Source organism: Pestalotiopsis fici (assembly GCF_000516985.1).
Source record: "Pestalotiopsis fici W106-1 unplaced genomic scaffold PFICI_Scf_10, whole genome shotgun sequence".
NCBI lineage: Eukaryota > Fungi > Ascomycota > Sordariomycetes > Amphisphaeriales > Sporocadaceae > Pestalotiopsis > Pestalotiopsis fici.
In genome coordinates, this window is record NW_006917100.1 from 738,554 (window position 1) to 763,437 (window position 24,884).

At 50.8% G+C, this 24,884-nt stretch overlaps 8 protein-coding genes across 8 annotated transcripts; 5 read left to right on the forward strand and 3 right to left on the reverse strand.

Annotated features, from left to right (window-relative positions):
* Window positions 1-184: 184 nt before the first annotated feature.
* On the forward strand, window positions 185-2,530 carry PFICI_12470 (Anthranilate synthase component 2; the record flags this gene model as incomplete). The annotated part of the gene is made up of 2 exons (XM_007841051.1): window positions 185-504; window positions 562-2,530. 2 exons carry the CDS (start codon window positions 185-187, stop codon window positions 2,528-2,530), a joined length of 2,289 nt encoding a protein of 762 aa, XP_007839242.1.
* A 732-nt stretch (window positions 2,531-3,262) lies between these two features.
* PFICI_12471 (uncharacterized protein) lies at window positions 3,263-5,297 on the forward strand (the record flags this gene model as incomplete). The annotated part of the gene is made up of 3 exons (XM_007841052.1): window positions 3,263-4,062; window positions 4,224-4,663; window positions 4,732-5,297. The coding sequence occupies 3 exons, from the start codon at window positions 3,263-3,265 to the stop codon at window positions 5,295-5,297; spliced, it is 1,806 nt and encodes a 601-aa protein (XP_007839243.1).
* Window positions 5,298-10,133: 4,836 nt separating this feature from the next.
* Window positions 10,134-11,721, forward strand: PFICI_12472 (uncharacterized protein; the record flags this gene model as incomplete). Its single annotated transcript, XM_007841053.1, has 3 exons — window positions 10,134-10,410; window positions 10,468-10,629; window positions 10,709-11,721. 3 exons carry the CDS (start codon window positions 10,134-10,136, stop codon window positions 11,719-11,721), a joined length of 1,452 nt encoding a protein of 483 aa, XP_007839244.1.
* Window positions 11,722-14,023: 2,302 nt separating this feature from the next.
* PFICI_12473 (uncharacterized protein) lies at window positions 14,024-15,127 on the forward strand (the record flags this gene model as incomplete). The annotated part of the gene is made up of 3 exons (XM_007841054.1): window positions 14,024-14,469; window positions 14,543-14,808; window positions 14,871-15,127. The coding sequence occupies 3 exons, from the start codon at window positions 14,024-14,026 to the stop codon at window positions 15,125-15,127; spliced, it is 969 nt and encodes a 322-aa protein (XP_007839245.1).
* A 39-nt stretch (window positions 15,128-15,166) lies between these two features.
* On the forward strand, window positions 15,167-16,219 carry PFICI_12474 (uncharacterized protein; the record flags this gene model as incomplete). Its single annotated transcript, XM_007841055.1, has 1 exon — window positions 15,167-16,219. One exon carries the CDS (start codon window positions 15,167-15,169, stop codon window positions 16,217-16,219), a length of 1,053 nt encoding a protein of 350 aa, XP_007839246.1.
* A 204-nt stretch (window positions 16,220-16,423) lies between these two features.
* PFICI_12475 (uncharacterized protein) lies at window positions 16,424-17,674 on the reverse strand (the record flags this gene model as incomplete). The annotated part of the gene is made up of 1 exon (XM_007841056.1): window positions 16,424-17,674. One exon carries the CDS (start codon window positions 17,672-17,674, stop codon window positions 16,424-16,426), a length of 1,251 nt encoding a protein of 416 aa, XP_007839247.1.
* A 1,580-nt stretch (window positions 17,675-19,254) lies between these two features.
* Window positions 19,255-19,623, reverse strand: PFICI_12476 (uncharacterized protein; the record flags this gene model as incomplete). The annotated part of the gene is made up of 1 exon (XM_007841057.1): window positions 19,255-19,623. One exon carries the CDS (start codon window positions 19,621-19,623, stop codon window positions 19,255-19,257), a length of 369 nt encoding a protein of 122 aa, XP_007839248.1.
* A 3,150-nt stretch (window positions 19,624-22,773) lies between these two features.
* On the reverse strand, window positions 22,774-24,506 carry PFICI_12477 (uncharacterized protein; the record flags this gene model as incomplete). The annotated part of the gene is made up of 2 exons (XM_007841058.1): window positions 22,774-23,104; window positions 23,155-24,506. 2 exons carry the CDS (start codon window positions 24,504-24,506, stop codon window positions 22,774-22,776), a joined length of 1,683 nt encoding a protein of 560 aa, XP_007839249.1.
* Between the last annotated feature and the right edge of the window lie 378 nt (window positions 24,507-24,884).

Here is a 24,884-nt window from a genome sequence, read left to right on the forward strand (position 1 = left end):
CGTTTAGTCGTTAAAGTTACTACGTCAAGTGCTTACTACGAATATTGGTCTGTAAGGGTGACAGGACTGGATCTTCACTTGGCCTATATTTCTGCCAAGTCCGCTGATCAATTCTTGTGACATTTTGTTTTTTTGCAATTACACTGCAAGTTGCTGCTTGAATTGGAAAGCGAACATTTAAGTCATGGCGGCTCCGGACCTCGTTGACCACTCACCCCACCAACCCGATCCATCACCACGGGTCGCTTCTGCATCCAACTTGATCCTCATCGACAATTACGACTCCTTTACCTGGAACGTCTACCAGTATCTTGTTGTTGAGGGCGCTACATGCACCGTCTTCAGAAATGACCAGATTACCTTGGACGAGCTCATTGCCAAGAATCCCACCCAATTAGTCATAAGCCCTGGTCCAGGTCACCCAGAGACGGACTCTGGTATTAGTCGCGATGCCATCAGACATTTCGCCGGCAAGATTCCCATTTTTGGTGTTTGCATGGGACAGTAAGTTACCCTTCGCATGTCTTCAACCATGACATTGTTCCTTACAATTGCGTCCAGGCAATGCATTTTTGACGTCTATGGCGGCTCCGTCGAGTTTGCTGGCGAGATCCTGCACGGCAAAACTTCGCCATTGACGCACGATACCAAGGGCGTCTACGCTGGCATGACCCAAGGACTGCCTGTGACGAGATATCATTCTTTAGCCGGTACACACGTCACTCTTCCCGAGTGTCTTGAGGTCACCTCCTGGATCCCCAAGGACGACGGTTCAAAGGGAGTCATCATGGGTGTCAGGCACAAGGAGTACACCATTGAGGCCGTTCAGTTCCACCCCGAGAGTATTCTCTCCGCCGATGGCCGAACCATGTTCAAGAATTTCTTGCACATGGAGGGGGGTACTTGGGCAGAGAATGATCGCCGCAAGCAGCATGCGCAGACCAATGGCCACCCTGCCCCAAGCGCACCCAAGAAGAGCAGCAACATACTTCAAAAGATTTATGCCAAGCGAAAGGAGGCTGTCACTGCTCAAAAGTTGATTCCTTCGCAAAGACCAGAGGATTTGCAGGCTGCGTATGATCTCAATGCCGCGCCCCCGCAGATTCCCTTTGTGGAGCGTCTCCGTCAGACACCTTTCGACGTATCTCTCATGGCCGAAATCAAGCGAGGATCGCCGTCGAAAGGCATTTTCGCTCTTGATATCAATGCCCCCACACAAGCAAAGAAGTATGCCCTTGCAGGTGCGAGTGTCATCTCTGTCTTGACTGAACCTGAATGGTTCAAGGGCAGCATTGAAGATCTCCGTGCCGTAAGACAAGTACTCAATGCCATGCCAAACCGCCCAGCCATCCTGCGGAAAGAATTCATCTTCGAGGAGTACCAGATCTTGGAGGCCCGCCTAGCTGGTGCCGATACCGTCTTACTCATTGTCAAGATGTTGGACGTTGAGCTGCTTACCAGACTATACAAGTACTCTCAATCACTTGGTATGGAGCCACTGGTGGAGGTGCAGAATGCCGAAGAGATGAAGATCGCGGTTGAGCTTGGCTCCAAAGCCATTGGAGTCAACAATCGTAATCTGGAGTCTTTTGAAGTCGACCTGGGTACGACTAGCAGACTACGCAAGCTCGTACCAAAGGAGACTATCATTTGTGCCCTCAGTGGCATCAACACTCATGAAGATGTGATTGCCAACCACAGGGACGGTGTCAATGCAGTACTCGTTGGCGAGGCCATCATGCGCGCACATGATGCGTCAGAATTCATTCAGCAGCTCTGCGCTGGCAAAATTGAGCCAAAATCGGCCGCATCCGAGCCTCTTCTCGTCAAGGTCTGTGGAACCCGAACGCCCGAGGCTGCCCTTGCAGCTGCTGAAGCAGGAGCAGATTTGATTGGCATGATTCTCGTGCCCGGACGAAAGCGGACTGTTAGCAACGATGCCGCCAAAGCGATTTCTGAGGCTGTTCACGGTTTCTCACGCCCAGCTTCGTCCAAGGGACAGACAAGTCCGACAAACATTGCGATCGATTTCTTCGCTGCGGCCGCTCAGAAGGTCACGGCTCCTGGTTGCACACGGCCGCTGCTTGCAGGAGTTTTTATGAATCAGCCCTTGGAAGAAGTGCTCGAGCTTCAAAAGAGGTATAATATTGATATTGTGCAACTCCATGGGAATGAGCCTATTGAATGGGCCAATCAAATACCCGTACCTGTTGTCCGCAAGTTCTTGCCAGGTGAACCCGGATTAGGAGCTCGAGGTTTCCATGCAGTACCACTCCTGGACTCAGGCTCTGGTTCGGGTAAACTTCTGGATTCGGTTGATATCAAGGCACAACTGGCAAAAGATTCCGAGCTTCGCGTCATTTTGGCTGGCGGCTTGGACCCCACGAACGTCGCCGAAACGATTGCCAGTCTAGGTGTAGAAGCTTCGCATGTCATTGGCGTTGATGTGAGCAGTGGTGTAGAGGTTGACGGGGTTCAGAATCTCGATCGGATACGTCAGTTTGTGAAAGCCGCAAAAGAGATTCGGTGATCATGCTGCTATAACAAGCCATATAATAGACACTAGATAGCTCTGATAATGCTATCATATGTTCAAAAGAGTCATTTCCTGTATCGCAAATGCATCGACTGTGCAAGTTACCATTCGAACTTTTATACTCCAAGTGATCGTCATTCTATGACTATAACCCAAGACCTTATTGTGCTGCATAACGTTCATCCTGATTGGCCACCGCTAAATGATAAGAGACTAGGTAGGGAATGAAATCCTCAAATTTGCACTATGGAAAAGGTATTAGTATCTAGACAAAACAAACTAGTTAATATGATTGAAATTGTGCTCCAATCGTGTCTAGGAAGAGAAAAGAGTGATATATCTATATCATGATGCTACTTTGAGCTCGCAAGTTCCCTCAGCCCGGAAAAAGAGATTAATAGTTGACAAAGTTTGCTTGTCGAAAGGTAGCTAAATCGCCCCATGGCGTCATGCTATGTGCAATATTTTCGCCGGCCTCGGTGGTCCCTACCCACTTCTTCTTATCCACCCCTCAGGCGATTTGCGAGTTGTATGATAAGCGGTCAATAGTGTAGGTATATATAGGATTTTAGCCACAGAATGATTCTCAAAATACAAGAAATGTCTTTTCGGCCCTTTTATTGAATATCCAGTACAAACTTGTCTATAGAACGCGGGGTCTGGATGGGTATCCCCTCAATCCCCGGATTCGTATTGGGAACATCATAATTGTGAAAGAACTGCACCATGGCGACATCACGCCCAACTACCTCCGATAATCACGGCCCTTTTGGCCTCGAGTCTCCTTTGGAGTCTCCTGGGCCAGCTTCGGGCACGGAAACTCCATTCACCTGGGGCATTGAGACTCCAGGTCTTCCGTCGGGCGCCATCACCCCACATCCTCTGCTGGGCCGCAAGGAGACGCAAGAGATTGACCACCACGCCCTCGCGGCGGCCCTGAATGAGTCGCGGGCTTACGAACAGCACGAGCTTCAGCAGATTGCCACCAACACTGCCGGAGAGCAGATTCTAGAATTAGGTCGAGTCCGCAGCCACGCGGGGCGCGAGGCCAATATCGGCCTACAACCAGGCACGGGACTCGACAGGCAAGGTGTCCCGCCCGAGCTCAAGAACCTCTTTGCCGAGGCCATCTTTGTTCTCGTCAACACGGCCGGGCAGGTCATTTTCAGTCTGACCCTGGGCCATGTCATGGTCACGCAGTCGCAGTTCCGCGACGCCCTCGACATTGCCGCCTCCCAGGTCCCGTGGTTGGTTGGCTCGTCGCTGCTGGCCAGTGGCCTGTCCGTCATCATCTCGGGCTCCTTTGCCGACCTGGCACCGCCAAAGCCACTCATGGTGGGCGCTTTTGTGTGGCAGGCCCTCTGGAACGCCGTCGCGGCTGCGGCGATCAAGCCTCAGCTCAAGGTTCTCTTCTTTGTTGCCCGCGCAATGGGTGGCTTGTCGGTTGGTGTCTTGGTTTCGGCGTCGATGAGTATCTTGGGTCGTGTCTATAACCCAGGTATTCGCAAGACGCAAGTTTTCAGCTTGTAAGTACTGAAAAGATATGACTTTCATTTCCAAAATATTTCACAAGTTTTATCTTATTTCCAAGAAGATGCTTAGGCATAAGCTGCAGTCTGTTTTGACCCGCCGTCAATCACTTACATTTCAAGAAAACGACCGAAAGCTAAAATTTCACTCCTACTAGGATGGCTGCTGGAGCACCGCTGGGCTTTTGGATCGGTTGCATCCAGGGAGGCGCCTTGGCCTCACATTTACCGTGGATCTTTGGCAGCACTTCCTTATTCCTCGGCCTCTGCGCGGTCGCTGCCCAGTTCACGATTCCTGCGCTTAAGCCAGCCAAGGATGCTGCTGATGCCGACGCTCCAACCATGCGAGAATTCGACTATCTCGGGGCTGTGCTGGCGTCCATGGGCTGCGGCCTTCTTCTATTCGGTCTCACGCAAGGCAGCTCGGCCAAGTGGAATCCGTACACTTACAGTCTCATTATTGCTGGTGTGCTCATGTTTGTCGCCTTTTACCTAGTCGAGAGCAGAGTCCGGAGGCCTTTGATTCCCAATGCGCTTTGGAAAACTCCTGGATTCGCTGCATTGATGGTTGCCTACTTCCTCGGTTTTGGCGGATTTAGTAAGTTGGCTGATCCTTATTCAGATATATTCTTTGACAATCAGTGACGACTAACCGCGAATCCACAGATGGCGCGTGGCAATTTTATGCTATACAGTTCTGGCAGAAATACCAGTACGTGTCACCACTTACAACGGCGCTATATTTTCTTCCCAACGCCATTGTGGGCGTTCTAGCCACATTTATCGTATCCAAAACCTTGCACGTGCTGCCGGGCCACTGGATCTTGTCTGCGTCCATGGTAGCGTTTGCTCTAGGCCCAGCCTTCTTCCTCCCACAGACGCCCTCGACGACATACTGGGCATTGAGCATGCCGGGCGTGGCACTGGCGACGCTGGGGCCCGACATGAGTTTTGCGGCAGCCGCCATTTTCATTACGAGCTCAGTTCCCCGTAGCTACCAAGGCTCGGCCGGCAGTCTGCTAGTCACGGTGCAGAACCTGAGCAGTGCCATCTTTACGAGCATCAGCGATAGTATCGGCGTCCGCGTCGACGAGCTCCCCGACGGATCGATTGGTCTCGAGGGCATGCGCGCCATTTGGTGGTTCGGCTTTGCCAGCGCCATGACTGGAGCCCTCATCACCACGACGCTTGTGAGGATCCCCAAGGCTGAGGAAAAAGAACATGTGCAGTAGTGCAGGGGCAGGGAAGAGGGTCGATTATTATCTTCGTGTGAGGTGAGAGCAGTACCAAGAGATCAGATTGTTTGTTGGTCAAGTCTTGGGTTTAATTAATTGATGGCTTAAAATGGGCGAGTGAGCTTTCAGACTTTTTACTTTGACGGCGTTCTTAGATAGCAGGGAATTTGGGTAGACTGATTAATTCATGAATGATGATTGGGATTGGGATCTTAGATTTAGATTATATTAGACACTTGAAAATAGAAGGAGGCATTGATTTTGTCGTGATTCATTGCCACACTATGCCTGGTCCAGTCTCGAATTCTCAACATTACAGCCGTGCCTAATTATTTTTTGTTGACGATATTTGGCCTCCTAAACACAATTTCAATACCTTTAAACACGGACTCTTCCATTTTCCTGGAGCTGGATGCTCAAGACCATGTTCGGCAGGGGATTACCGTTTAAGGATGTTGCCCATCTAAAGTGGAAGACGACTGGTGATACTGGTAGGTCCCATGCAGCATGACACCGTAACTTAATCACGATTCCAATATATGATCAGTTTGGCCGAACTACAACAATGACAATTGGAAGCCCATTCATTGTCCGCTAGCAACTCCATGTGTACAATCACTGGCATGTATTGGTTTACAGGATCATAATTTCGGGCTGTATGTCAGCGAACGGATATCACTATTATGCAATATCATCTCTATATGCGCGTACCCTAGTTCTTGAGATGTTCTAGAACCCGGAGAAGGACAGCATCCGCCAAACATAGCAAGATGGCAAAGACCCGATTGGTGCAGCATCCCCAACCCGCTAGTGGTCGTGTTTATAGCCAAGAAATGTAGATCATAAAGCGCAAATAGGACCGTAGAATCTCTGCACGCCCGGTCTTTACAGCATGGACAGAGCTTTTAGATCAGAAAAAAAACCCTCGGACGGGACGACGAAACGTTGACAGCGGCTTTGGTGTATAGATGGAGAAGTAAACGCGAGAAAGGGGTGTGTCAGCTCAGCCGGTGGTCATGTTACGGATTCAGGTCGCCATTTGCATTGAATGAGATGAACAGGAAACCACAATGTTTCTGGAACATGACAATTCAACGCCATATTGAAGAAATCAAAAAAAGTCTCGTCACCATTTCCAGATACCGTGTAAGTCCACGAGGTCACTTTTCTCCTCTCGCCCGGCTCATGTCTGTACTGTAGGACCCATCGCTTGGATCTCCGGCAAACAAACGAAAGTTCGGGATCCGGCACAACCCCACTGCCGTTGGAGGTTCATCCTTTCAAAGCAAAGAGCTTTCTCCCCAGATATCGGATGAAAGTGGAGCCCCCCAAGGGTTCTCCGTCCCGTATCCTCGGCGGAGAGTCGAGTCAAGTGTCCGGGATAAACGTTGCAACTGTCAATGCTGCACCCCGAGCCCGCAAGGTTTTGCGCTGACTGGGTCCACCATTGTATAGAAGGTACTGCTTCTGTCCCAACAATACGGCACACTTGAAGGTGCTATGTCTATAGTGGGTACCGGCGTGTTAGAGATTGAATACTCCCCGCCACGGCCGGGATGAAGGGAGTAGTCTTTTCTTGTGCTGGGGTATTTCTCTGTCAGTTCTCATAAGAAAAGCGGCATGAACATACACATGGGTCCTTGAAATAGTATCGGATCGTGTTCAACATATTATTTCTGCCATTAACAAAGCGTCGTTTGCCTTGTGTGTCTGAGACAGTTCATTCCCAGGGTGTTTTGCTGAACAGTAGGGGGGCCATTCTAACTTCACTGGCAATATACCGAGTGCCCTGTGCATGTTTATTTCTGACCTACTTACGCATCGCGACCAAGCAAAATAGCTTTTGGATTCGCAATAGCTTTTGTGATCGGATCCACCCACCAACGAGTCAGTAGCCGTGACTTGCAGGCGATTTGTATGTGAAAGTCGCCGGCGACTGGATAGCTCGAATTGGTTTGAGCTGATTGTTGCACGTAGAAGATTCTAGCGCCAGGCCAGTAAGTGTGTGCCCACAAGCTGTCCTACTCATCAAGCTTGAGAGCATTTATCGCGAACTGCCTGAAGAATGAAAATGTTATGGTTCAATCATGTGCCAATGATCGACGGGCTGGAAGGGTCCAGTGCTCCTCAGCTATCCTGTGTTTTAGCAACGGGGGCAGCCGGTAAAAGATGAAACCAGGCCGACGGCACTAATTTGACGCGGCCATGAAGTTTCAACTGATCTCAAAAGTACACACCAAGACAGTCCAAGTGTGTACGAGGTATGCAGAGGTCTGTAAAGACCAGCTGCTCGTTAACTACATGCGGTATTGTTCCGCCAAGGAATAAATGTTTTCAACGAGCACTGTAGGGTTGGCTGTGCCCTGTAGAAATTGCTCGCTATAACAGACGACGGTATGGGCAGCGGATCCGGCTTAATCGTATATCTCTCTTGGTCGGTGAATTACTCAAATCGGCCAAACTGTACATGACCTTTTGTTTGATTACAAGAGTGAGTGCAAGCGAGTAGCCCGTGGTGCCAGATTGGGCATTTGCCAAGAATAGGACAAAATGCTTGTGGGAAGGTGAAGATGATGTTAATCCCACAAGTGGCATATAACGTCGCATTCCTTCTCGAAAACGGGGACTTGTGGAGCGAGAAGATCGATAGCAGCTGCGAGGCCCCCCATTTTCGCAAGCTGAGTGCAACGTAGAGTGTCCATCAGCTCGTGCTGTTGATTAATTGAGATGGAGAAGAAATCTCTCTTGGACAAAACCAGTCGGCTAACAGGCCCGGCGATTTGCGTGTCCTTGCACCACAAGGACGAAGAAACAATCGTCAGAAGGTTACATTTTGGCCCCAGAACGGCGCAGAACGGTTTGCGTTCTCATTACTGGTTGGGCATCCTCCGCTAGATATGCTGGCCGTCTTTGTACGATAGCCAATGAAGACAACCAAGTCAAGAACCAGGCCTAGCTTAGGTACCTAGGTAAAGCCTTGCGCGGCGTCCTTCTCTAATCTGATTGCCGGCAACTGAGAAGAGAGGAAGATGAATCTGTACCTAGGTGCATGGAGCGCATAGCATCGGGCCTTGGCTCTGAAAGAAGAAACGAATATCCGCCAGCCATTGCTCTCTTTTCAACCAGGGATACTGGTCTTATCCTTTGATGCAGAGAGAAAGAAACAGATTTCGGACGCAAAGTGTGAGTGGTCGTAAAGGTCGGAGCTTTCAAACGACAATCCATGAAGGCTGTACGGATTACATATTGTAGGGATGGTTTCGAGAGCGCCGAGAGGTTCAGGTTGAGGTGCCCGGTTCAAGGAGGGTCACCCGTGTGCAGGGATGGTAGTGGCTTTCTGCTTCCACTGGAGCTTCTGAGGTTTGCTAGGGCTGCCAGGCTAATAATGTATCTAACGTGGTGGTTTGAACTTTGCAGAAACGCTTGAACGGAAATCATGGAGCCCCCAGAGATATCGAACCCTGAGCCTACATTAGCCTGAGCGATCCCACATTGTACGAGTAGATACAACTGCTGCATCAACCACCAGTGCCACATATCCTAGAGAGGTACCTGGGCTGATAGAACTGACACAATTGATCCATTGATGCTCGACAGTACGTCGGGTGTATCCACACCCAGCTAACAAGTGGCCATGTATGTACCACTTTCTTCGCCGTGACGTACATAGACTACCAGACATCCACCAGTTTTTGCTTACCTCCTAAACAGGGCAAGGCAAGAAGTAATGTAGGTACCCGCACATCGTTTCCCAGATGCACAGTATATCAAACTATTCAGGTTGTACATGACCAAGTTCGGGAATTGGATGTGCTGCCCATGGAGCGAGAGTGGCTGTGCTGTGCCTTGATCGAGGCTTCTACCGACAGACCCCCGAGAAACGTGTCTGAGCAATACACTACGTTTTTGCAAAGAGACAGAGAAGGGGGTAAATGAGACTGGGCAATGACCGAATGGCTATCATCCAAGATGGGTAGTTTCTCGTGATAGATTCGGGAAGCAGAAATCCACAGATTTTATACAACAAGATCGAGAGTAAATCCTTTGGTAATCAATACATGAAAATGCGTCTTCTAACTTGATGGTGTGTGACATTGCATCGAATACCGTCAGACCTGTCCACGGGTGTACTAGGTACTATTTCACTGTGCTCGTCAGTGCTGCTGCGCTAATGGAAGCAGGGCCACAAGGGCCACAAGGGCCCCAGCAGGGCCCAGCAGCGGCTACAAGCACGACGGGCCTGGGCGGGCCACGGCCATTGGCTCTTGGCCCGGGCGACTGGCGACTAGGAAATCATCCCACGCGATTCGAGAAATCCCCAAGACTTGCGTTGCTCTTTGCTCTGCCTTGCCAAATGTCCTAGAAGCCCTTGCGTTTGGCGTCTCTCTGCCACTCAATTCGACCAAGTCGCTGTTGTTTCTCTCGCCAAAAAAAAAAAGTTGATCGACCTTTTCCTTGTCTTGTACTCATCTCCCTGCCGAAGAAGCTCTGCTCATTTCAGCTCAGCCAAGCTCTCCAAACCGGCGAGGTCCCAAACCCATCTCCTCTCGGCCCGGCTGGCATCTCCTCATCTCACACGTAGCTTGCTGCCTCTTTTAACTCCAGCCGCCCGCCCGCGCGCCCCGATCAGCAGCCCGATCATTCACCCACCCGCGCCAAAGCGATCGATCGATAGACCGACCACATATACAACAACTACTACTTCGGGTTTTTGCGAAGTTGTCATCTGGGTTTGCCGGAAACGACACCCACGCAGCCAACCCTCTGGGGTCTACCAGCGATCAGGTTTGGAATTGCGTGACATAGCTTCGTTGCAAACGGCCTCACTTCATGATGAATTTCGACTCGGGCACCGCCTACGCGGAATCTGACGCCGACGACGAGTACGAGAGAAGCCTGCACACCGGCTCCCCTGTTCTGGTCACCGACTCTGAGATTTCTCCTACCGATTCCGAGGGCCGTTCATCCACCGAACACACACCTACTACTTATGGTCACCGCAGCAGTGCCGATAGGTTACCAGAGACCATCATCTCTGAATGGACCGCCGAGGAGTGCGCCGACTTTATTGCTACGATTGGACTAGGACAGTACTCAGATCGCTTCATTGGTTGGTTATAGCTCCGCATGGAATCTTGCGAGCCCAGAGTCTAATCTTGCCTTTTAGAAAACGAGATTGTTGGCGAAGCCTTAATAGCTCTCCTACATGATGATCTCAAATCAATGGGAATTGCCAGTGTCGGCCACAGACTGACCATTCTGAAAAGTGTCTACGATGTTAAGAAGGCACAGGATGTCCCAGTCGAGAGCGACCACTACCTGCCTCTCTGTACGTGTTCTAATGTTTTTTTGCCGTCATTCATGAAGGCATGGTTGATCATGCGCTCACACACGTGTCTGCTATTTAGCCGCCGATGCAGAGGCTCAGTATGCGACAGCCACGCTAAAGGACATCAAAAATCTTGTTGAGCAGCTGCGCCTACGAGACGAGCGAATGAGTCTGGTCGAACAGGACTTGCAACGACTGACAGAAGATTACCGACGATTACGGGAGGACATGCTACCAGCCTTGCGCTTGGCTAAAAATGCACAACAACCTCTGCCAAACGTAAACAGTCGGGACAACCAGGGATACTCTTATGAATCATCAACCATCTCGCCGCCTGCGCCTACACCGTCCTCGACTCAGCCTGGAGGAGGGTTGATGAGGCAGTACTCGACCAAGAAGCTGATTCTGGGTACGACACCTAAGAACATGTCTCCTAGTCATCTTCAGGTCACTCATGAGCGGCCCTCGGTAGAACAAACCCTTGACCCGGCTAGTGCCGCTGAGAGGGCTGTCCTTTCTTCCTCACATCTCGCCGCCATGAATGGTTCTGGTGCCGCCACGTCACCTGGCTATTCTCCCAATATGCCGTCGCCCACATCGCCGCCAACTATGGGAGGCGGTACTCTTGGCTCCAGATCATATCGCTCCGACCAACCGACCCCTTCGAATCGCACGACTTTTTCCGAAAACGACCACTATGGCTCGAAACAACCAGCACCCCCGCGACGTCTACAAACACCTGCCCCCGACACCCCCGGCTCGAGCTCAGCTTCTGTGGAAATTTTCAAATCGTTCAGAGTTAGCATGGATGACCCTTGTTACAAGGTCTTACCGGCAGCTCTCAAGAAGTATCAGATCAACGAGCCTTGGGATAAATACGCATTATACATTGTCTATGGTGATCAAGAGCGGTGTCTCGGTCTGGACGAGAAGCCTTTGATCCTATTCAAGCAGCTCGACAAGGAAGGCAAGAAGCCCATGTTCATGTTGCGCAAAACCAATACAGCCTCGGCCGACGTAGAAACACCCGGCAGCGCTGGACTGAATTCTGGACGGGGTGTGGCCTACGATCCCCCTGGCGGTATAATATGACGCAATTACGAGCTCCAACAGGGCAGCCATATGCATCACGACTGGAGAGCACTGAGTGGCTGCTTACTCGGTTTGACATAAATGACTTGCATAGAGAAGCTTGGGGAACATTGCATACTCTGTGGCAGTCAGGGCTCGGGACAGGTCGTGGATTTCATCTACCCCAGGTTACCCCACTATCATTACGACCGCTTGCTCACATCGTCGGCCTGACAGTGCCTCAACCAAAGATGCGCGCCGCCCGTCCGTCCTGGCCCTCAACTGCTTCTAAAGTCAAATGGATTACCAAACCGAGCGCTGACTTTCGGATGGTTGAAAAGCCGGTTGGCCACACATGATGCACTTCCACATTGCTTTCCGGGGCTGTTGCCTCGAACGGCGCATTTTGTGTTGCCCTGTTGTCGAACTATCCAGGAAACCCGGAGCCGAGATATGATAAGCGCTCCACGCGAGAAGCTAGTCGAATGGTCTCGTATGGCCTCACGAAGACAGACGTATATGGGTGGGAAGGGGCTCCAGGTACTTGACAACGTCAAAGCTGCAACGCGCATATATGGATACTCTCGTGGCTGCAGGGTACCAGGGTGGCATGATGCAACTCAAGCTTTGCAAGTGTAGCGCCTCTGGTGAATATCGGATCTCGCAGGAGTGGTGACCAGAGTCAGACTTCTGGAAACATCTGTCATGGGCGAAGGAGGAGTTCAAAATGTCTCAGATTTACACACTTGAGCACCCCTGCTGCAGCGGTGCGGCATCCCACCCACCCACGCACGACACAAATGCTCTTGCGCCCAGCCAAGACAGGGCTCACCCATTAGGGAGAAACTACTTCTATGAAGGATAGTATTGTTGATCGTGCAAATTTTCTCTGGCTCAGCTCTGATGCAGCTTTGAGATAGATGGCTGGCGTCGCAAGCAATAGACCATCAGTACTTTGATCTATCATATCATGGCTGGATACCAGGGCTGCGAAGGAATGCCGTAGGACGCAGGCGAGTGTCACCCTAATAATATATGGCCATTTTGGTATGTGATCTGTAGCAGAGATAAAACAGTGAATCCTTGAAAACTTTATTATTACAAACGACAATCTCCATATTTGCGGCCCTACTGCCGAAATCTCATCTGATCTGATTGATCACGCTTCTCCCATGCTCATCAACTTGTCATTGCTTGCACATCTCTGTCTCTCTTTCTCTCTCTCTCTCTCCGTTTTCCACAGTATTGGCCCTGTCCCGATGCTATAATTAGACTATTCTCAGTTGTGCAAACAGTCGTGTGTTCCTGGCCCAACCACGAGATGTCAACCCCCCTGATCGACGCGGTTATGTCTCAGGTGCCGTGGAGTAGTGGGAAGGAGAGAGCTATTGCCCCAACCCGTGCTGGCCTTGTAGTGCGACAGGTCAAAATGAGTTTCATTTTCTTATCTAATAGTGCGGGAGCTTAGCTTCTTTTGCAGCCATGGCACAAAGAATCGCTGGGGTTGGATGGTAATGGTGGGAATCTGGCGGTATCGGGGTACCATTTCCACCCAGGTTAATAGGTACCATGATTAAAGTATTTTAGCGTAAAGAGGTGCCTATTGGATGTACCTCATGGCAAGTGGTCGACGTAAATGAGATCAACAACCTTGGAAGCAACGCGTGGTTCCCCCTCCACTGAAGCTGGCTCTTACAGAAGGAGCTTTGACACATGGGACGTAGCGGGCACCCCGCCAAAGATCCTTTGCAGAACCCTTCAGATGGGAGCCGCATTAGAGCTATAGGAAGGACGTTAGGGCCTAACAGATCAGACCCAATAATTATTGATTATAGCTACTGGTATAGCCATTTTGATTGAGGCCTGATATCGAAACATGATGAGTTTGAAAATGCAGTTCACTCTGAAGTCTGGAAGTAATGATTCAATGTATCGGGTTCATTCTTTCTATTCGGGTTATACTTGTTTCCTTGATAGATCCCTACTTACATTAGTGTACTGTAACGAGGTGCTTTGAACTGAAAAGCTGCGGGATAGAGCAGTTGCAACCTGTAGCTATGGGCCGCTTTACTAACCCCTCACTAAGGTTAGATAAATGTCACCCTTGCATAACATAGGGCGATCAGGCCAATGGGAAGATGAGTTCACGTATGACGAGAGAGGCAGTGCGCAGTGGCACAGCAAGGCGACCCAGAGGGCGTACTGGAACCAAGTCGCTACCACAGCCTTACTTCAAAGTCAAGATCAAGATGGTCATGATCCCGTCGAAGCTACAAATTCCCGCAAATTTATCATCTAGATGAATGGATGATACCGCCAGAACATGGCTGAAGTGCTCGGCGTAGTGGCGAGCGGCATCGCCGTTGTCGATGCGGCCGGTCAGATTGGCTCGGGCATCATCAAGCTCAGGCGCCTTTGGAGCCAAGTCAAAGATGTCCCGGATACAGTTAACTCCCTGATGCAGCAGCTTGAGCTCCTCGCAGTTGTCATGGGGGAGATGGAGACGATTTACCAGAGCAGCCCAGTGGATGCGTCTAGGCCTTTCAACGGCCAGGGTATGCAACTGAGCATGACACGATGTCGTGAAGCCATGGATGCGCTGGAGGACCTCGTCAACAAACTAACACAGCATGTGGACTCGCAGAAACGATTCAAGAGGGCCAAAGCAAAGCTCAAGGTGGCGCTTGGGAAGGACGACCTAGATCAGTGTCACAGTCGCTTGAACAATGCCGTGCAATTACTTCAAGTTGCGCAAGGCTGTTTTCAGATGTAAGCAGGCAGACACTCAGAAACATTTCGTGCGGAGGCCAGAGACATTGACTGACGAGTTCTGTATCCTCAGGTCTGTAAATGGAGCCATGCTTCGGCGTCTCATCGCACTGCCAACGCAACTTGAGAGCCGAGCGGCGCCTAAAATCGTGGAGCTCGAGTCGTCTGCGATGACTGATGAGATCGGCAAGTCAGAAGTAAAAACAACATCGATTCTTGTGCATAAGGCTTCATGGAGCCGATCTTGGCACAATGCCAAGCGGAGTCTTGGTCCATTTGCCTCATACGCGTGGGATAGCAGCGAAATCAAAGATGATGAGAGTGGATTCATACAAAAAGGTGAGCTCTTGTTAGACGACCCGGCTAGGACTTACAAACTCTGATTGAATATTTTGTTACAGGCCTCTATTTGCGCTTTGAAATGGCTCAATGGCTCTCTGGCAAAGCCTGGGAGATTCAAGCCACCAGAGCCATGTCTGGCTGGCATCACCACCTGAAAACGTATAACATTGTGCCATCGGACTCAGAGGTCATAAGGTGCATCATGAAGGGAGATCTAGAAAGAATTAAATTCCTCTTCCAGAACAACTTGGCTTCAATCCATGACCATGACGTTGATGGTCGTTCGCTACTCTCGGTATGCCTCAAGAACACATGATCTATTAGTAAAGTTGCTGACAAAGTGCGACAGAACGCTATGTTTGCGACACAATTGGCACCAGATAACGCTAAAGCATGGCACGACGTAGTGAAATTCTTCCGTGCATGCGGTATAAAATTCCCAGAAACGGGACACGATATCGCTGTCTTGGTGCTTTGTTTTACGGCACCACACTGGGATGTCTACATGCCATGGCTACTTACTTGTTGGAAATCTGCCGAAGATTTTATACACAGTGCTGGGACGAATATGATTGATCTTGTCACAATGGCTGGATGTACATATACTGCTTTCACGACATTACAGCCGGTAACACAACCGGATTTCTATCATTCACCCCCTGTGGAAAGAGCACGGAAGATATCGGTACACGGACCAACCTGTGACCACAGAGTATTTCGGAAATTTTTGCACGAGGATGCTATCATCAAGAGGGATGATGCAGTAGAAATCGCAAAGGAGGGCATCAATATTTTAAGTCTTGCTACGCGTTCGTTTGTCGAAAGTCGTGATTACAACACAAAATACGATCAAGCGGGCTGGAACAAATTGATGCAGGAGTTGGTCCTCAAGACAGGAGATTTCAACCTCGAGCAAGAAGCATACAGTCATTATGACATTAAAAGCGTGTATGAAGCTGAAGCGCGTAGTGGAAATCCATTTATGGTGTGTATACTCAGCGCTATAAACTGTTTTCCCAAGAGGAGGTTCCACTCACGAAAACTGTCGTTGGAAAGACACCTGCAAATAGAGGTTCACAGGTGGTTGCAAGTCCTTCAAGACTGCGAAATTGATCTTGAGGCTTACGGGCAAAGAGAACACGGCATGATATTCAGAAAAGGCAAGAGACCACTGTTGATTCATGACTACAAAGAAACATGGCTGTGGACGGGATTTTCTTGGGGGTCCAACCCAAGTGACTGGGTTTTCCATGTCGATCGCGTAGTGGAAAGGTTCTCTGACGATTTCTGGCGGCTGATAGATAATCCTATCCAGCAAGTTCCAGGGGCGTGGATCGAAGACGAGGACCTTCACTCAGATCTTTCCGATTCTGAGCTGGAAGATGGTTTAGACGATGATTCGGAATAGGAAGAGGTACTTCTAATACGTGAACGCAAACATATATTCAAGGATCGGAGGTATTACGGAGCTTTACTTTTGCGGCCCGACTATTGCCCCAGGTGAATGAAAAGCATCAAACGACCGACTAGCACTCAATAGGCACATGAAACAAGTGACAGTCAGTCTGCAGTCAAATGAGATAGATATTTTCAAGTGTATTTGGGTCAATATTTATGGTATTCTTGCCACCACCGCTGACTCATCGACACCTTCACCCGGCTTCGATACACCGCCCTTGGCCAAAGCAATCACGCCTGCCTCGTCGTCGGCAGCAAAGAACGAGGCAGTGGCAAAGGGCGCGCCAAGCAGACACCCGCTCGTGCTGACGCTGAGAATACAGTACCCGGGATCGTACTGGCTATAATCTACTCGGACATAGGACTTGATGGGCACGTCAATGGTCACCGACGTCCCCTCGGCGGCACCGGGAAAGGTCAGGCCGACAGTGGCGTTGGCGGGGATCGTGTCACACTCGCCCGGCCAGGCGGTGTAGCCCCTGGGGCTAATCACGATGCCGCTCGTGTTGTAAAAAAGGTCGTCCTCCTGGTACGCAACGGGAATAGTGTCGTCGTGCGTGCCCGAGTCCAGCTGGCAGTACTCGGCACTGTCGGGTTGCGTGTACGTCACATTGTTAATGGTGACGACGGGCACGGCGGTAAAGTAGCCGACGCTGCCGGCGGGCTGCAGCGTCTCGACGGCGACGAGGTCGCCCGCGTACTTGGACGTGTCGATACCGCCAAAGAGGCCGCCGCCCGTGTACGTGCCGTACACGTCCTCGGGGGCCTCGTCGAACCACATGCTCTGCACGGCGGCGCCAATGACGCCGCGCTCCAAGAGGTCCTGGCGGACGTGCGGTCCGGCAGTGACGCGCGACGAGGCATTGTTGTAGTATGGCGAGACGCCGAGGATGCCCAGATCATACAGGGGGGTGCCGCTGCAGGTCGGGTCGTTGATGCGCTGGACCAAAAAGTCGACAATCTGGACGCGGACGTCGTCTACGGCGGCCGTGTCGGCCCCGGCTACATTACTAAAGCCAAAGGTGTCATTCACCGTGACGGAGCCAGTGTAGATCTTGTCGAGTCCGCCATATGCATAAAAGGCGCTGTGGTTGACCGGCGCCGTCGCCGTGTCCGAGGCCGGATAGTCAAAGTACCAGCCGGCGGGGACGGAGACGTTGCATGGCCCTTGTCCACCGAGTCCCGATGATCCCCAGTTGTCGATGGAGTCGGGTCCAAAGAGAAAAAAGTTCTCGCTGCCCTGGTCGTACACCACCTCGATGGTCGTGTTGGTGGACGGGTTATAGACGTTGGTCGAGACCTTGTGGTTGGCTCCAAAGTAGAGGTTGAGAGGGATGTGCACCGTCGGCACGGTCTGCGCGACTGCAGAGACGACTGCAGCCGAAAGAAGGTGATGCGACTTCATCTTTGCAATGGGCTGATACAACTCATCAACTTGGCTGAGGCAACGGCATTTGAGAACTCCAAGGTCTTGTCCATGATATACTTATAGTCTTGGACAACAGCCAAACTCGTAATTGCGGACATCGTATTCACTGGCGGCAAGCAAGAATTTTGGCATCATAATACATGGATGCGCCGGGAATATGGCACATAGTTATCTTCATGCTGGGGGGCTATATCCTAGGCTCGTACCAATCATCAACCCTTGCGACGCGATTAAGCGAAGTGTCAACACGAGGTTCCGCCAATCCGAATCGGCAGGTGTTAATCAAAAACCCCACGATGTGCACTGCGTGATACCGAAAGCGAAGTTGATGGTCCCCAGTCTTAACCGCATGGTGAAGTTTCTAATAAAAAAGATCATGGGCAAAAAAAATCAAAAAATCACAAATATCGTATCCATTCTTATAGTCTTGCGATGATTCAGCTATAGGTTCAGTGAGCCAGTCGTTAGCGGTTGAAGGCCTCCGCTTTGGTGCATGAGGTCCCTAGCAACACTAAAGCCTCCAAGCCCGTGAACTTGCGAGCGATTCAAGCATGATTTGTTATACGAGATGGCATTGAAACCGTATGTGACCAGGAGCAATACGATGTATACAATATTTTATCGCTTCAAGCGCAAAATACCTGGTCAAGCACACAATTTGCGTTGCAGAAGCGACACAGGACAATTGCCTACTGGGTATGAAAGTCGTCCAATCATGCCATCATCTCAAGATTGATAAATGGCGATGTCTAGCTATCTGTCCACACCTATCTGCTCTTGCATCACTATATGCCTATGGATGTTTCACCTTATTTCTGCCACTTGTTGGATGAGTTTGATACCTGTCTGTTGGGGAGGATCACATTACCCTGGGCAAACGTTGGAATAAGCTCGAGTATACCCTTGGCGCTAAAGGCCCGCCGCCTTGTTCCAACGCGCAGGTAAATGTCCATCTATAAGCCGTCGAGATCTTTGTTATCATATGCAGCTTGGCAGCTAGGGCCTGTCGATCCATGCAGGCTTGGGAGAAGGTAATCTCTATAATATGCATGGCGCCCGTAGCTAGTTCGTCGTCGATGGGGGCTGAGCAACGGGGACCCGATTATCTTTACTTGCTCACTGGTCATGTATACCAACCTTGTAGGCTATCCGATTGTTGCCGTCCTGAGTATAATTCACGGACGGACTTGGAGTCTGAAAAGTAGATTCCTGCGCTTGGCCGTCATCTCCTTGTGAAGTTGTTGGCATCATACATCTCCCCTCAACTTTTCACAGTCCCTGGATCATGGGGGGTTTTTTCTTCTTCTTCTTCGTTTATATCAATATGATTTCGGTGTTTTTTTTTTATGTACAAAAGAAAGGATATGGTTAAATTATGCCATGGGCTCTAGTAATCTTCCTCCTAGTTCTTCTCAACACAAGTAACAGTAATCTTTTTGAGGATATCTTGTCTTCCCCCGTTCGCTTGTTCGCTGGTTCGCTAAAATTCTCTTATAGCACTACTCCCACTTCTCTCCCCGCGCGGAAAAAAATGAAAACACAGCTCCGACTCCTTTTTAGCCAGTCGCATTGGCAGTTGAATTCCGATCTCCGTGCTTGGACCCAAAGAGACGAGTCAAGCGACCCTTCCACTTGGTTCCTTGACTCGGGTTGGCGGACCGAGAGCTCTTGCGGCCGCCATCTGCGTCGAAACCCTTGATTTCTTCCTCTTGGTGCTTCCAGAAGCGGCGGACGGCGTCGAAAAAGGCCCTCTCGACATTGGTGCCGTCCTTGGCCGAGGTCTCGACAAAGCCCATGCGCAGCTCGCGGGCCAGGGCCTCGCCCTCCTGGGCCGAGACGGCGCGGTTGGACGGCAGGTCGCACTTGTTGGCGACGAGGATGACGGGCAGGGCAATGTCGGGCGGGAACCGCTTGACCTGCAGCATCTGCCGGTAGAACTTGCGGATCCCCTCAAACGAGGCCCGCGACGCGATGCTGTAGACGAGCAGGTAGGCGTCGCCGTCGCGGATCCACTGCTCCCGCAGCGCAGTGTACTCCTCCTGGCCAGCCGTGTCCAGCACCTCGAGGATGCAGGTCCGGTCGTCTACGTGGCATTGCTTGCGATAGCTGTCCTCGAGCGTGGGATCATACTTTTCATTCGTCCCAACAGTAGTGGGTTCAGTCAGCCTCACATTTTTGGTATTTTTATTTGATTTCTCGCTGCGCCTGTAGTCCGTGCAGACAAGGTAGGTAACGGGTTGTCCGTTCAGGGGCAGAAGATGTCAAGAGGATTGATAAAGGGCAAATGGTTCAAGCTCACCACTTCGATAAAGGACTGAAAGCATAGCCTGCTTGTAAGACACGTCTTTCCGACACCTTTTCCCCGCAAACAGCAAATGTCAGTACTATGATTGCTACATATTGCAAGAAATTTGGCGCAAAGAGCCAGGCGTAGGTAGAAGACAGGGATGGGGGCGATTTTCTTGTTGGAATATCATGTCCGCTCTGTCGAGAGCAGAATAGATGGGATATAGAGCGGTGAAATTCGACCGATTGGCCGCGGACTTGAAAAATGATGGATCAAGAGGGACGGATGGCGAGAGGTAGCCGCTTACCGCCATCGCCAAGTACTACAACATTATAGTGACTTGCGTTCCACCGCTGTTGCTGGCTCATGTTGTCTGATTTTTGTTTGTCTGTCCTCCTGGTCCCTGGGTGGCTGACAGGTTGCTGCTGAAGCGGGTAGCTGTAGGTGAAAGTTCGCGATCCCGTCCCACGTGCTAAACAAGTACCGGGCTTTGGGGATGGATTGAGGCTGTTCTGCCGGTTCTCTCTCTCTCTCTTTCTGGCTCTGGGGATTGGGGGGAGAAACCGTTGGAGGAATTGGGGCGCTTTTCTGGAAGTGGAGAAGGACTTGCAGCGAACAACCTTCGAGATCAGATAAAGAAGTTTTGTCTTCTTTTTTTTCTATTCGTCTCTCGCTTCGCTCCGCGCGGGTCGTCGCGTTCCGGCAGATGGTTGTAGGATAGTATCCCTTTTCTCTCACTTTTTTGGCGACTGGACTTATTTTTTTTTCTTCCTCTCTCTCCCTTCCCTCCTACTTTGCCTTGTCCAGGGGGGGAATTGGATGGTCTGGGAGCCCCCAGTGAACATGGGCAGTGCGCCCGTCTGAAAGGATCCCCCATCGCTCGCATGGTTTATGAACCCCGCAGCGGATCATCAATGAATGACCAGGGGCCAATGAAAGGAGAGCTACTCGGGTCTCGGTATTGCTTTAAAGAGGTCTGAGGGCCGTTCGCAAGAAGCAGCACAAAAAATCACCACATATTCTCTCCCCTGGTTGCAATAATATGCGACGTTTGCAGAAGAGGCAGATCTCAAGATCGGATACATGAAGATCCCAATTGGACAACGCGACGCGTTCATTGGCGATGGTTTTTGGAGGTGTCACAGAGGCTTTAATATATCGGGTCTTGGCACGGGCCTTTCCAGAATCCAACTGGCGGCAGTTCCACAAAACCAATGCAGCTTCTTCTCTGACCTCTTTTCTCTTTCTTTGTACCACGGCCCGCGTAATACGAGTGTTCTAACCAAGCCCTGCCAGGCTGATCATAGGGCCATAATAGTATATTAAACCTGCAAGGCCGTTTGGACTAACAGATGACCCTCATGGATTAGCGCAGCGGCTATAGTCTGTCACGACTCACGATACCGTTGAGTTTGAACGGTTGGGAGGGTTGTTGAAATCTTAAAAAGAAAATTCTCCGGCCCTCAGCTGCCTGACTAGGTAAGTAGGGTAGTGGCTAGCGGATACAACAAAATGGCACTACTGTTATATCGGTGGGCCGATGGGGGCAAGATGGAAAGGGAATACACAGTAAAACACAGCCTTTCATCCACGATCATACAAGATCATCAATGTGTATTGGTGCATTCGCATCGTGCCCAAGGCACAGGTAGAGTGTTTCCCTATGGCTTCTCTCGCGCGAAACATTCCCGAACCACTGACAAAACACTGACAGATCTCGCGGAATGCGGCGCTCTTGTGCCCGAGATGGACATGGGGGGTAGATGCGGAAAGCGTTCCGAAAACATGGGAAACATGGGGGATGAGGATGGAGAAATGGGCATTCATTCCAATGCTCAAACGGGGGGGAAATGGGTACCAGTTTTGCGTGGTGTAAATCCGATGTGCAATAAATCCGACCTTATATTGCTGTTTTTCGATCACTATTGAAGTTTTTGAATGGCTACATACTTTTCATCATTCGTCTAGTACCATCAATTCTCATCTCCCTACACAGGCAGCAAGGGTCTCAGAGATATATGTGAGCAGGACGCGTAAAAGTACAATAATCTGCCATATCAACTATCGACTCCTCCGCAATCTGTGGCCGGCGAGGGGTCCTACGCACTGGCCAATCCGTTTTCACTGTGCCCATCGTTCTTGGGTGCGATGTCACTCGACGAATTGTCCCGATATTAGGCCCACCGATTCGTGATGGGCCCATGATCTTCAATCCCAGGTGCCATGCTCGCCATGTCCGCGCGAACGCAGTTCGTCGTTACTCAAGCTTGGGCAGAACCTCATCGACAAAGTAGGTACCCACGTCTTGGCGTGCATAACCTTGCAATTGTCAGTTCTGCCGTGCTACATGTGGTACAGTAGTACCAACAACCCCCTTGTTCACGTTCTCAGCATGTCCCCTGAGAGAAACTCCGTCTTGATAAAGTATCCCGAGCGGCAGTTGGCAAAGAACACACGCAGTCGTACGTAGTACCTAGTCAGCGGCCAAGAGCTTTCGCAACATGCATCGGGGAAGCAGAGGCTTGCCAAGGGCTCAGCCACAAGCAATATGAAGATCGCGGTTCAATCCACGCGAAAATACGAAAATACCGAGACAAATTTCTGATAGGGCTGAGAATGGGACATGATCTTCCAGGTAATTTCAGTAATCACTTTTTGATTGGACGAGAAGCCTGCTTGTGATATTATAACCATTTTCACGTGCCTCCAATCGAGAACACACAAGCTTCTGCAGGCAAAATTTACATTATTGATGGAATTGAATGGTCTGATTTTGACTTTCTGGGTTTTACCGTGCGAAGGCGTTGGCGAATGACTGCTCGAGCACCACACCAGCGGCTCCCGCACCGACGACAGCCCAAAGCCACTTATTGCCGAATTCCTCTACGCGGGGCCAAAAGCTGTTCTTGGTCCGCTTATAGTCCTGCAGTTGCTGGTACTTGGCCGGGTTCTCTTTAGCGTAGCGAGCCTCCTGATATTCCTCGTTCTGCTTGTCGCCGCCAATGTTGCGCAGGAAGGCATAGTTGATGACCGGACCGAGGGCAGCGAGCGGGTGAAGAAGTCCAGCACTAGCCGCCAGGACAGAGAAAGAGAAGTGACAGAGAGCATCACCGAGGTAGCTATTTAATCATTAGTCGTGTGCTACAAAGAAGGACAGTGGTATGCTTACTTGGGGTGGCGGACAACGCTCCAAACGCCAGAGCGGTTCAAAGTCGTGCTATCCGTGGTCTGAACGTGACTTTCCAGCTGCCAGTCTGCGAGGATCTCCGCAGAGTAGCCGAGCGCAAAGAGGAACACAGCCAGACTGTGAGAAATGGCCGACGGGCCAAGACTCAATGATGACTGAGAGCTGGACACGGGCGCGCGGAATGGAAGAACAAAAGGTAGCGAAATCAAGGTCTGTACGACAGCTTCAGGTAGGAACAAGGTGTAGATGGCCTTGTTCCAGAAGCCAGGGTCCTCTTTCTTGACCGTCACGTAACGAGCGTCGTCCTCGCCGCGTCTCAGACTGCGCGAGACAATGCGATAGAAGAGACGTACACCCCAAGCGCTGACGCCAGTAAGCAAAAGCTTTTGATCATAGCTCAAGGCGGCCCATGCGGCAGACACGGACAAACCACCATAAACCACGGGGACACCTATAGCAGACCACCAAGCATTCGCAACTTGACCGCTAGGCCAGAGCCAATCTTTGGCCTCAGCCCTGTCCGTGTAGCGTCCGATACCGTAAGCGATAGCTCCCAAACCGGTGTGAAGACCAAACGATGGGAGCACAGTAGCCTGCAGGAGACCAACGGTGGTGGTACCGAGGTAGTGGCCATTGCCGACATGGAAATGAGATCCGAAGCGATCTTGTTCGGCGCCAGAGGCGTGAGGTAGTTTATCACGGATTTGCTGAGCCGATGGGCCTTTGTGGCCGCCAAACCATCCGCCGAAGCGATCTTGTTCTGCACCAGAGCCCGTGGGTAGATTTCTCTCCACTTCGGCCCGTGACGGCAGTTTGTCCCCGCCGAACCACCCTCCATATCGATCCTGCTCGGCTCCGGATGTCTTTGGAATATGTCTCTGGAAGGTTTCCTTGGCCTGATCAGCTTGTCCGCTACCAAACCAACCACCGTAACGGTCTTGTTCGGCACCAGAAGTCTTGGGAAGATGCTCCTTCACAGCATCTTTGAGCTGTGTCGCTTGACCTTCGCCCAGCCAGTGGGCGTATCTGTCTTGCTCAGCACCAGAGGTTTGTGGCAAATGTTGTTGTATATATTCTTTAGCCTCTCGGGCCTGACCTCCACCAAAGTACCCTCCATAGCGATCCTGCTCCGCGCCTGAGGTCTTTGGCAAGTGCTCGTGTAGTGCCGACTGAACCTTGTCGGCCTTGTCTCCGCTGAACCAGCCACCAAGTCTGTCCTGTTCAGCCCCGGATGTCTTTGGTAGATGCTGTTGTGCGGCGTCCTTTACCTGGTCGGCTTTATTGCCTCCGAACCAGCCGCCGAAGCGGTCTTGCTCGGCACCGGATCCTGTCATTAGAGGGACGTATGCCTAGTCGCAAGTTTCAAGAATAGCGGCGATAGATTTCGAGGCCAATTGGTTATAGTGATTGGCTGGAACAGATTGTAAACGATAAGAAGCAGTCCGCTGTTATTTATCTCGTTACCTCCAAGTCCCCCGCTGTCACCCACGGTAAGAATGACGTAAAAAGACGGATGACGTAGCTCCGTTGCTACGCGAAATTTGTTGGAGACTGCAAATTAAGAAATGCAAGCCCGAAGGTTCGGCAAGAGGCCACAAGATGATGAGACAAGAATAAATTCAGTTGATTGAGTTTATGCATTCAACACAAGACACACGGAGTATGCACTTCACCTTTACTCTAAGCTGCATGAAGCTGTACCCGGATGCGGG